Source organism: Schistocerca piceifrons, chromosome 1 (assembly GCF_021461385.2).
Source record: "Schistocerca piceifrons isolate TAMUIC-IGC-003096 chromosome 1, iqSchPice1.1, whole genome shotgun sequence".
Lineage (NCBI taxonomy): Eukaryota > Metazoa > Arthropoda > Insecta > Orthoptera > Acrididae > Schistocerca > Schistocerca piceifrons.
Genome location: NC_060138.1, coordinates 535,468,684 through 535,482,129, shown reverse-complemented (window position 1 = coordinate 535,482,129; position 13,446 = coordinate 535,468,684). Strand labels below are relative to the sequence as shown.

The 13,446-nt window shown below is 36.4% G+C and overlaps 1 protein-coding gene across 3 annotated transcripts in view; it reads left to right on the top strand.

Moving 5' to 3' along the window:
* The first annotated feature begins 3,258 nt into the window (after positions 1–3,258).
* Positions 3,259–13,446, top strand: part of LOC124799048 (ketosamine-3-kinase-like) — a 49,455-nt gene continuing 39,267 nt past the window's right edge. The window contains exons 1-2 of one of the 3 annotated variants that reach the window (XM_047262596.1): positions 3,259–3,476; positions 4,152–4,297. In XM_047262596.1, coding sequence (XP_047118552.1) covers positions 3,461–3,476; positions 4,152–4,297 — 162 coding nt within the window. In that variant the 5' untranslated portion in view covers positions 3,259–3,460. Of the gene's footprint in view, positions 3,477–3,741; positions 3,895–4,151; positions 4,298–13,446 lie in introns of those variants that run through there. The other 2 variants (XM_047262589.1, XM_047262603.1) reach the window with 2 other exon arrangements.

The following is a 13,446-nucleotide window of genomic DNA, read 5'->3' as shown; positions in this document are numbered from 1 at the left end:
TTTATCTCATCATATATTTCTTCAATCTCTTCGTCATCTGCGGAGGTAGTTGGCATATAAACTTGTCCTGCTGTGGTAGGCATAGGCTTTGTGTCTATCTTGGCTACAATAATGCATTCACTATGCTGTTCACAGTAGCTTCTCTGCATTCCTATTTTTTAATTCATTATCAAACCTACTCCTGTATTATCCCTAATTGATTCTGTTTGTATAATCCCTGCATTCACCAGACCAGCAACCTTGTTCCTCCTGCCACTGAACTTAACTAATTCTCACTATGTCTAAGTTTAACCTGTCCATTTCCCTTTTAAATTTTCTAATGTACCTGCCCGATTAAGGGACCTGACGTTCCACACTCTGATCCGTAGAACGCCAGTTTCGTTTCTCCTGATAATGATGTCCTCCTGAGTAGTCCCCGCCCGGAGATCTGAATGGGGGACTATTTTACCTCTGGAATATTTTACCCAAGAGGACGCCATCATCGTTTAACCATACAGTAACGCTGCATGCCCTCAGGAAAAATTACGGCTGTAGTTTCCCCTTGCTTTCAGCCATTCACAGCACCAGCACAGCAAGGCTGTTTTGATTAATTTTACAAGGTCACATCGGTCAATCATCCAGACTGTTGCCCCTGCAACTACTGAAAAGGCTGCTGCCCCTCTTCAGGAACCACACATTGGTCTGGCCTCTCAATTGATACCCCTCCATTGTGGTTGCACCTATCGTACGGCTATCTGTATTGTTGAGTCACGCAAGCCTCCCCACCAATGGCAAGGTTCATGGTTCATGGGGGGGGGGGAGGGGAGGAGAACAACTAGTCTTACATAATTCTTCAGCACTGTAAGTGAATTTTTGAGGGTATGTCGTTTTACAATCTTCCACTGTGACACCAGACAATACCATTCCTACGTTTTTCGCCATTTCCATCATTTGTTCTTTTCTTGCATGCTAAAGAAAAGTTAGTTATTTTACAGTAATAGTTTAATAACACTTTGTGCTCATGCTTACAACTTCACTGAACACTTGAAACAAATAAAAATGTAACAAAACATAACAACATGTAACATCTATGCAACTATCGAAAAACAAGCCTAAATATAGATAAAAGAAAAATTATTATTGCCTTACCATATTCCCCCTGGTACTCTGCAGTCAGTACTTCTACTGATTGTCTGTCCTACTCCATTCCTACAAAATATGTATGTTAGCAGTGAACAAAGATTCTTAATTCATGACAGACCTGAGCAAGTTTCTATGAATGTCTGTTTAATGCCAAATCACACTGGCTGTAACGGCACTATCATGTCATGACATCACATCGAGGTGTAGTCACACTGTCCATCACATTAGGGCATGTCAAGTCAATTCAAGTCATATGATATCAACTCGCATGGTTGTCTGTAATTGTTTTTCCACGATCTTGACAAGGTGATTCTGAAGTGTTTTATGTGCAAAGTACGCGTACCCTATCTGGTAGCTTATATACATGGATGCTAGAGTCCACATTTGTACGAAAATGACATGTATTGCATTCAAATGGTTTGCAGCTTCCAGGTTCTGCGTGTATGTTAGAGAAGAAAGACAGAAGTGCAAAACGATACAAAAAAGGGTGTGTGTCCGAAAAATGTCATTACATGGTACACAATGGGAATTTCACACACTATACAAGAATCTTAAGAAAGAAAAATAATCATTTCAACCTTTTTGATAGTCGAAGCATCATTTTTTTCATTTGTTACGTCAAATTGTATACAGAAACACTAAAACGAACACAGCATTACGAGGTGCAATCACATCCCATAAAAAATTGGTCTGTTTAAGGTTAGGCTTAGTTGCTAGTCCAGTGCAAATATTTATGCAATGGTCAGATGAAGGGTTTATTTCATTAGTGGTGATGGTCCATTTTTGTTCATTGTGATATACAGCGCCCTAAAGTTAAATGAACGTTCAAAAATCTGCAGTTAAGATACCAGAAATATCCAAGCATATGGCTTCTTCGTAGAGATGAACCTTTCTTTCTGTTTGTTTGGATAATTAATTGCAGAAGCATTATAGGCAGAAAAGTGGAGGTAATGGACTTGTACCACTATTGGAATAAGCCCTTCGTATCTTCCTCAATAACTTTCGCTTCAAGATTTATAGGTTTTCTTTAAGTTCTGTATTTGGTTTACAGTTCAAGATAGTGAAACCATGAAACCACATAAATATTGACCACTGATCCTTGTAAAACTGTTTCAAGCATAATCCTGAGAGCTACTTAATAGTAATTAAGCCCACGACAAACACATATTTAAACACACAAGTTGCAGAGTCTGAATGTTTCAGTCTGTTTCCTTATGAAACGCTACAAATGTCCTCTCGTCATGTAACTAATAACGTCATAAACAACTGTATTTTCTCCGTAATCAGATCTGACTTTTTAACTGGCCTCGCTTGTGAAAGAACACTCAATGGAAAAATATCCAATTCCTCATGGAGCATTTGCAGTTTGCCACGAAAGCAAAGCACAATACTAAAATAAAGATTAGGGAGAAGCAACAGCAAAAAATCCACTGCAGTATCATAAGCGAGTATGGCGGAAATAGGTTAACTTCCAATATTAGCAGACACTGACACCATCGAAACATACTCCGCGAGAAACCTTGACGTGATGTGATGTATCGGTCCCTTGGCTGTGTGAATGATGCCATTTGAAATGCATTGTGTAATCTTTTTACTCGACGTGATGTGAGTGTGACTTGACGGTCAGAGTGAACTGTTCCTTACCGTTAGAGTTCCGAGACGGTACGTTCCTAGAAGAGTCAACCCAACATATTACTTCCTCCGACCTACATCTCGCGAAAACAACATGAAGATAAAATTACGGAGATTCGAGTCTACTGGCAAACGCTAGTGACTGTGATGGTGAAGTTACAGTGATAGACAAAGTCCCCTCCGTCATACTCCACTAGATGGCTTGCGGAGTACAGATGTAGATGTAGAATTTTAAGATCAAGATACCATACTTAATTATTTTGAATGCGGAAGCAAACGTAATTAATAGTAATGAAAGAAAATTAGACGACTATAAAGAGAAACTTTTAAAACATTGCAGGCATAGCTGAAACAGATTCTAATATTTGAAAAGCTACATGAAATCTATATTTGTATAGCTTGTGAGCATATTTATTTATTATTGAAGCTCGATTTCCACTTTCCGAAATAAAAATCTGTCGTGAAGAGGCCGAAGATCCAAAGACGAAAGAGGATTAGGCTATATCTTTGGTGAATAATGTTTCTCGCATATGTTGGAATGTGGGATGTGGATTCAAATTCTGGAAAACAACCGTGACAGTCTCAAGAATCCAATCCTAATACGTTTTTGTAACGTATTTTAAGACCACACAAATATGGCCGAGGTTAATTTGTAGTGAGCGAAGCATTTGTCGACTTTCCTTGTATATAATTGGTTGGTGTCAAGATGCCGCTTCTGAAAGGTGATTTATCGAGACATCTTCAACGAAACAAATAAAAATTTATTTGTTGCATTTACGGGTAGCCATTTAGTAACAACAACTGCGTTTGAAAGACAAATTTGGATAATGATGAGTTAGGAAAATGACATTTCTCAGTTATTGACTTGTTCTTATAATCAGGCACGTAATTTTTGTTGCTAGGACATTGTTTTGTACAAAGCATGTGCAAAACTATTTAATAAACACTGTGGCGCGCCCACAGAATTTAATTGCTCGTTGGAGGGAGGGCGCCGTTAATTGTTGCGTTCTTCGCACACATTGTGAATATAGAATGAGTGCTAACGGTACAGTGTTGATTCTGTTAAACCTACATCGCTTCATCTTTTGGAAAGATAGAGTGAAATGCCTGAGCAAACTTGTGTTTTTAGTACACTTCATGGTAAATTGTGAATTCTTTCTCTGCATCGTATTGGTGTCGGCATCGTATACGTAGCAACATCTGTCAAATTTAGTTTATATAGGACAAGTCCAGTCCCTACAGTATATGGCACTCAAATTCGGATGTAAATGTATGAAAATAACTAGCGTAATGCCCCATAGCATATTATAGTGATCAAGAATGTATTAGATCATGACTGATTTGTATGTTGGTGATTTAAACAAAAAACGGCTTTATCAGTATATTATTTTTTATAGGTGATATGGAGGCCATTATTAAAGATGCCCTTAACACAATAACTTTCAAGGCTGCTGGAAAGGGCGGTGGTGGCTGTATAAACGAAGGCGAAGCATATTTTACAGATACTGGAACTGTTTTTGTTAAACAAAATAGGAAGTCTCAGGTCAGGTGCAGACTTTTTCTTCTTAAAGAGTATTCTTTACAGTGCATTTTATGGTATCTGGTGAAGGCTATGTAATCACATTCCAGTACATTTTCTAATGTATGTGATTGAGGCATTAGGCTACAGGAAGCACAAGGATCAAATACTATCCTTCTCTTTCTGCTTATGTAATCCCCTCTTAGCTGCTTTTTCTAATGACATGCTATTTGCACCTAAAGAGCACATATTAAGTCTCTCAAGTAACCATTTCTCTCTTATCTGGATTGACATAGATCAATGGTTGATTAACTTTTAGTTTAGGTTTTTGCAGTCTGTAACAAAACATTCAGTGAACAGCACTGATAAATATAGGAAATATTGTTCTTGAAGAAACAAGTTTGCTAAGTTCTCTAGTAATTCTTTTTATTACTATTAATGGTTTCGACAGATTTATGCTCTCATCACGACAGTACATAATCTTGAATGAAAATCATATCAAAATCAGTTATGGATGAGAATAATTTGACACAATGTCAACTGTATATAAGCTATTGGAAACACCATGTGACAGCTGAAAAGGTAAGTGTAAGGGGTATCAAATATAGGAACTGTCTATGAATATGAAATGTGACACATTATAGCAGTGTAAAAACTCTTTTGAGTGTAGATGATGAGAATTTGGAGTGGAAAGTGAGGGAGAATAAATTGGAAATAGGATTTTTTTCTGTAGATCTGAACTGATTCTGTGCCATATTAACTAGAATGGAATTAATGGCTGTGCCAATTAAAGAAAATAGAACTGAGTGGTTTCAGAGGCAGTGTTTCTTTTGATAAGCAAGAGAACTGACTGTAGGACATACTTCATAAAATATAAACATGATCTGTGACCATGTTATGAAGGCTGAGTATTGACAGAACTGAATCAGTGTCATGGAATCTGGATTTTATTATGTGCCAGGTAGCAATTATGGCCAATATAAATTATGACAAACTAAGGAGCCAGGTAGTAGTTGGAGATGACCGAATCATTTGTGTGTCAGTGCGGGTTGAATTATTGCCAAGCCAATCACAAGTAGCCTACAAGTTTATGTACTGTTTGGGTGTCATATTCTGATCAGTGTGTAACATTGATTCATATTATTGTAATTCTTGAAAGATGCTTTTTGGAAGTAAACATTGAAGAATATGGGTATCTTTCATGCATGTCAAAGAGGAAGTTTCTTGCTTGACTAATTACTCCCAAGAATTTTCAAAGACAACAGTAGTGTCTGTTCATTCAGACTAATCAATTTCCTTATTTTAGTTATTTAATAGCTTAAATGTTAACTGACAGGCAGACCTCAGAGAAAATGTGTGTCAGGTGCATTTGACTCAAGTTCTAGAAGGAAAAAGAAGGAAAAAAAAAAACTGGAAAAATATCTCATAAATGTAATGCAAGAGCTATTAATAGCCTCTTCTCTGCACGCTGTCAGAAAATGACATGCAAAATGTTCCGTGTCATGGAACTAACAGATACATTTGATGCCCTGAGAGCCATAAGGGCATAAAGCACACTGTCCTCTATTTTAAGACAGTAGCGTGTGGGTAAATCCACATGACGTGGTCCAGTGTTGGTTGCTTGACCATTTTTAAATATTTTAATTTTTTTATGTGTGATTGCCCTATATTTGAGAAGTTCAGAACAGTTTTTTTAAAATAAATTATCTTGGACCTTTACTGGATGGCGGCCATTTTTATTTGTAGGCGTGCGACGATTTTTCAGTCTGGAGACATTAGCGAAAATTTGAATAACTCTGCACTGAGTTAAGTTACAACATTGCGATTGACATGATTGTTTTTAGAAAAGTGTCCTCCACAACATTGTCTATTACACAAAATACCCTAAATTCACAAATAACCAGTCAAAATGACTTCCAAAGTTTGGTATCAAAATTTTCAAAAATCAACTTTTTAGGCCCAAAAAGTCTTGTTTTTCCCCCGTGTAGTTATATATCATACACTACTAGCCTCATATAGAGCAAGAACACTTACAAATGTTTCCTTAATTTTTTATGAATTTTTGAAATTTGAAAATTTTCATTTTTTCTAAAGTTTGGGGCTAGTTATGTCAGGTGGGACTGAATATAAAAATATGATTTTTGCACAGTTTGTACACCTATATGATAGCAACATAGGCCTACTGTAAAAATTTCAACATTGATATCTGACTGTGAACAAAGATATGAATTTTTGCAAATGAGGAAATAATTCACATTACTCTACAACTGATGTTATGGTTGTTGTGTATTTAAATGGTTTATTGTATCACTGTAAAAAAGTTAATAGTGATATATATTTAGTTAACACTATCACCCAATATTCATTTAGTTTATTTATTTTTAATAATGCAATATTAAACAATAGGAGCTTTTGCTTTTGTTCTATGGTTATAAAAAGGCCCATTTACGTTTAGGTTTATTGTCAACAAAGAGGTACATTATTGCTGGTTGTGGCATTGTTGTAGTCAGTCTGTTTTGAAACCTCTGTTAGAGTGGATGTACATACTTTGAGAGTGTAGAATGTGTTACGTACTTTGTTCTGTGTGTAATTTGTAATTAATTTTCAGAGATTAACTGGAATGCATGGATGAACAGTGCTCTGTTGGATATATAGCAAGTGAATTGTGTCACAAAACAGTTTACGGTTCAGTTTTAAAAAACTTGAAAAATGTCAATGACTTTGATGAAGTTAGACAAACTTTGTTTAAATTTAGAGTGAGTTCTTCTGTAACATCAGTGTGTGAGTCTCACGAAAAGAACTAATTTCTGAAGTACAACCATATTTTTGGAAGAAAGTGCTGTGATCCACATAAAAAGCCTATTACTAGAGGTTTGAGGGAAATAAAACTTGAACATTTGCCCTTGTTATGTGAGAGTGAAACAGCTTCCCAAGTGAAATGTAATGTGATTTCTGGAAATTCACTGTGCCCAAGTTGTTACTCAAAAATATTTGTTGTGAACCCAGGACCAGAATCATATAACCTTGTTAATGACATTTATATTCCTAATGAGGAAGCTGTAAGCATATTGTATTTGCTTGCTCTAAGTTAGATGTATCTCCTGCTTCAAAAATAATAAAATTAAGTAGCAGAAAAAGAAGAGCAGGTATTGAAAATAAGGTACAACAAATTTCAGACAAAACTAGAAAAGACGTGGAATCATGCATTAATAATACAGATACCAACATTATTTCTAAAGAAGAAGAAAACCTACCACCAGCATCATCTGACACTGAATATTTGGTTTAATAGATAGATTAGAAATTAAATGTTCAGTGATATCTAAAGATGAAAAAGTTGAAATTTTAAGTTTGCTCTCTGACTCACAGTCAAGAGAAAAAATAGTTCACGAATTCAAGGTTTCTCATTGTTTGGTTAAACTAACCCGAAAATTAGTGAAAGAGCAAGGCATTCTTCCAGTTTTAGGAAAGAAGAAAGGAGTAGTTTTTAAGTGGGGAAATGATTAAAAAGATTCAGCAGTTTTTTGAAGATAATGAAAACAGTAGAATGTGCCAAGGTTGCAAAGATAGCAAAAGAGTTGTTATAAATGGAGTTAAAGTAACAAAGCAGAAAGGACTAGTGCTGCCAAATTTAAATGAACTTCATGTAGCTTTCAAAAATTCTCATCCTGAATGGGGAATACAGAAGTGTCCGATTCCACCCGTCTGCTTTGACCCATGACATCACCAGTATGGCGGAAATGACCATTCTCAACGTCTCCACTATAATACCTATGACATCATTACATAAACGACAACAAACATGGAAATAGATATAAAACCAACACACATCTCTCTCGAAAAATATGATCAAACTAATGGGACCAGCGCGGGAAATGGGGAGGGGGGGGGGGGTTGGGTGGGGCCAAACTAAATACAAACACATACAGATACACACCACAATCCCAAACCACACAAAACGATGACATAAAAACACCACAAAATTACCAAGTTCCGCTACACTTACAGCATCGACCTACATAGGTCAACTGCAATTGTCGATACCACAAAATAAAAACCAACTACTCCAAAAATTATAATCACACCGTAACTATTGATACCACAAAACCAACACCTAAAACAACAAAAATTGGAATCGGACACTTCCCTTGACCTATATAGGTCAACAACAGCTTACAATACCAAAACACACATAGCTACGACAACAAATAGGAATTGGTCACTTCCCATGACCTATGCAGCTCAAATACAACTGATGATACCAAAAAAATTGAAATCGAGTACTTTTCCCTAAGATACATGAATCAACCACAAGTGCCGAAACCAAAACATCAATCACCAACACATGCAGTAAACAACACCAACCCAACAACACGTAAAAACCCCACCAAACATCATAACACGCAAACAATACACCCAAAAAAAAGTCCATGTACCATAAAAAAGTTCCGGCGCTACATGCTAACCCCCAACGCATATTCTGCTTGCATACGCCGCATTTCGCTATCTCCGTCACAAGCCCAAAAAGTTGCAGAAACTTAATGACGGACAATGTGTCATTCCCCATTTCAGCCCACAGGTGAGTGCTATTAAACTTATAAGTCATATCCATACCTAACAAAAGAAGCCACAAATTGAATTAAACGACTTACCATGTGACAAACAGCCAACCAATAACATCAGACGACACTGCAATAACATAAGCACAATGGAAACTTAATTGTTAACTCACTGTCCGTTTTTCTATAACAGTCACGACTGTTAAATGAACCCAGTACACCACCAGAGGACACCACCAATCACAAGACGACATCTACAAACACAACACACTCATAAACTAAATGCCGCGCCATCGTGACATCACACACACAACACCCATCACGGGTCAAAGCCAACAGGTGGGATCGGATGCCCTCCATTGACCCCCTGAATGCAAAATTGGAAGGTCAAAATTTTGTAAACGCTGCCCTAAGTGGTGTATTTTGGCTGGATCCTGAGGGACACACTCCATATGTATTTGTTTGTATCATCAAAATGTCAAACTGATGATTGCAGGTGCAAAACTCAGGGATCTTAACTACAAAGAGTTACTAGGTTTAATGGTCTGTGACACTAACAGTTATGACTGCATGGTGAATTTGTGTAATAAATGCCGCCCTGGTAAGGAAGCCATTATTGAATTGTTTCACGAATATGAGGAGGAAATGCCAGACAGTATTACCTTAAAACAGTGGGTCACAACTGACAGGGCAGTGGTTAAATCTCAGGAAAAGTACTTGGAATCTTTAATTGATAATTTACAAAAACCCAAAAGTCACCACTATGTTTCTAAAATTCAAAGTAAGTTTTTGAAGGACCAAAAAGCACAACTTCATGAAACTGAATGCATAGTGCTAGCTGATTTTGCAGAAGATTTTACATTTGTGATTCAGGATGCAATACAAGAGTACCACTGGGTCAATGACCAGACAACAGTGCATCCATTTATTCTCTACTTTAAAAATGAGAAAAGATGAAGTTTGCACATTTTCAATTTGCATTCTAAGCGACTACTTGGAGCACAACACTTTGGCTGTACATGTGTTTCAAAAGTATGTAGTAAATTACATAACAAATTTTTCCCAAGGTTGAGAAGCTTATATACTTTTCAGATGGAAGTGGTAGTCAGTATAAGAACAAAAAGATTTTTTTCAAATCTGTGCAACCACAAAGTAGACTTTGGGTTGGAGGCTGAATGGCACTTTTTTTTTTGCATCTTGCCCTGTTAAAAATGCATGTGATGGAGTAGGAGGTAGGACATGTATGTCTTTTTGCAAGGATAATATTAAAGGCATTACCTATTTTCTAATCAAGAAAGAAGAAGTGGTTCTGCATATGAAAACAACACTTCAAACCAGATTTGAAAACTGTATAGCAATAAAAGGAACAAGGCATTTCCACAAATTCCTGGGCATTGCAGAAAACTTAGTTCGATGCTATGTAAAATCAGAAGCCAAAATTTATGAGGATCATTGTGTCAGTAAAATAACATCTCTGTCTTTAACGTTGAATGACAGTGGCATGTGTGTATGATGGACAGTGGTGGCTTGCAGAGGTTGAAAGAATAAGTTTGGAAAACAACAATGTTTTTGTGTATTTTTATCACCCTGCTGGCCCAAGAACATCATTCAAGAAATCTACTAGTGACAAAGTTTGGATACCAATGAAGAATGTTTTAAGCAAACTTTCAGTGCTTGAACTTACCACAGCAACTGGGAGGTCTTATTTTATATCACAGAAGCTGTCTGAAGAAATAAGTGTTCTTAACATTCACCACCAGGTTTAGGAACAGTCACATCACAAAGGATGTTAATTGAAAATATTTATTTTAAGTATGTCAAAATAATATAAATGTTAATTTCAGTGATGTTTCCACTTTTTGTATATAATTCAGTACCTTACTTCAATAATAATTGATTATATCTTGTCAATATCAGACAAGAATAGGCAACAGCCAAAAGATCAGTTGTAGAGTAATGTGAATTACGTCCTCATTTTCAAAAATTCATATCTTTGTTCACAGTCAGATATCAATGTTGAAATTTTTACAGTATGTTGCTATCATATAGGTGTACAAACTGTGCAAAAATCATATTTTTATATTGAGTTCCACCTGAGATAACTAACCCCAAACTTTACAAAAAAAAATGAAAATTTTCAAATTTCGAAAATTCATAAAAAATTAAAGAAACATTTGTAAGTGTTCTTACTCTATATGAGGCTAGTAGTGTATGATATCTTACTATAGGAAAAAAATAGTCTCTCATAAATCACTTCACTAAAATGCTGATTTTTGAAAATTTGGATACCAAATTTTGGAGGTCATTTTGACTGGTTATTTTTGATTTTAGGGTATTTTGTGTAACCCAGTGCAGAGATATTCATATTTTTGCCAACGTCTCTAAACTGAAACATTGTTGCACTCTTACAAGCAAAATGGCTGCCATTCAATAAAGGTGAAAGATAAAATTATGTTAAAAACTGTTTTGAACTTCTCAATTATAGGGTAATCATATATCATATGTTAATCTTAAAAGTGAATCAATCAGCTTTATCAGTGCTGTATCTGTACCTGTTTATATGAACATTTATGAAAAACTGTCTCCCTGCTATGCACTTATGTAAGGGTCCAAAGCATATATTGTCATTCGTCTAGGAACTCTCACACTGACTACATTGATGTTCATTTTCTCATAAAAGCTGGAAGTCATTAAGGAATGTCCCACCATAATCTCATGTTACATGATTTCAACATTCCGGTGTGTGAAATGGGCACTGAGGATTCCATAACTGTAAAGAGTGTTACTGACCTCACTATTAAACCAAACATTGATGTTGTGATAACAATGTACATTTCAGTGATGGTGATGATGTTTTCAACAGATTGTTGGGAACCATTGTTTAAAAAAACAAATTTTTCGGTGTAGGTCACCATTTTCGTCAAGTCGTGAAGGAGACCACAATTTGTCATTTCCTCACAGTTTGCAGTTTCCAAATTTGTCTGTGGAAGACAAATATCAACCTTGAAACACAAAGACTTAACAAAACTACAAGGTTTCAAGCCTGAAGTGAACAGTCAGTTTTATCTGAACCTCCAGCCAGAAAATGTGCTTAATGAAAATGATGCTAATGAGGACCATGAAATGATGGGATATGTCATAATTGTGTGTGCATTTAGTACATGTTCTTTATGTTCTGATTCTAATTTCATATTAATTGCAAACTACCCAACAGTCTAGAAGATACTACTGCCACTAGCCTATACATGAAAATTTTGTGGATTAACATTAAAATACTCCTAAATGTTAAGTAAAATTTCACAACAAATTGGGTGCATTATTTTTTATAGAACATATAGGATGTTGAGACTTGGTTAATTTAAAAAAAATAAAAAAGTCAGACCTATGAGACTTGTAGTTTGCATACAAATTTGATTTTCACAAATATTTATTTTTCTCAAAACTTACATGAGGGTAAGTCAGTTATTATCCACAAAGTAGATATAAAATTTTGTTGCAGTCAAATAGGAAACTTACAAGAACATCATTTTTCAACATAGTCTCCTTGTGTTTCAACGCACTTGGTCCATGGTTATACAAGCTTCCTGATGCCCTCATAAAAGAAGGTTCTCGGTTGAGCTGCAAGTCAGGAATGCACCGCTTCTTTCACTGCTTCGTCCGAGGCAAATCAACAGCCCCTTAATGCCTGTTTAAGTGGACCAAACAAGTGATAGTCAGAAGGGGCAAGATTGGGACTATATGGAGGATGATCCAGTACTTCAAATTTGAGTTTCTGCAGCGTTTTAGCAGTGTAGGCAGCAGTATGTGGACGGGCATTGTCATGCAACAACACAACACCTTTTGACAGCAATCCTTGGTGTTTGCTTCGAATTGCAGTCTTTAACCTAACAGTAAGCATCTCATTGTAATATATACTGTTTGTTGTTGCGTCCCTTTCCCCATAATGTTCCAGTGCTGGACCTTGGGCGAATTGTTGGATCTTGAACTTTTTCTTGAATGTTACTCTGCCATTTACTCTCTGGCTCGTAATGATGGGTCCATGTTTTGTTACCAGTAATGATCCTGTTACCATAGTGATCCAAATGTTTTTTGCAGATGTCCAAGTGCATTTGTTTATGCAACTGTGTGAGTTGTTTTGGGACCCATCTTGCACAAACTTTATGAAGCCCAAGTCTGTTGTGGATGATTTCCTAGGCAGAACCATGACTAATTTGCAGACGATGTGCCACTTCGTCAATAGTTAATTATCTGTCTAAGAGAATCATTTCACGTGAATGCTCAATGGTTTGTTCATTTGTGGCGGTGAACGGTCATCCAGTTCCTTCATCGTGTGTAACGCATTGTGCGACCATTTCGGAATTTTTCAGTCCATTCGTAGACACTCCGTTGCGGCAAAACACTGTTCCTGTACTGTACCAAAAGTCTTCGATGAATTTCGGCCCCTGATACACCTTCCGACCACAAAAAAACAGATCCTGAACATTGCTCTTCTTTGGTGCAAATAGACAACAGAGCAGCCATGATTAACAGCATGGTAGTGATAATGGAACTAACCTAGCAGCTTGAAAATTGCAAAGATATAACAACAAATAAACAAAGCAAGTGTCATCAATG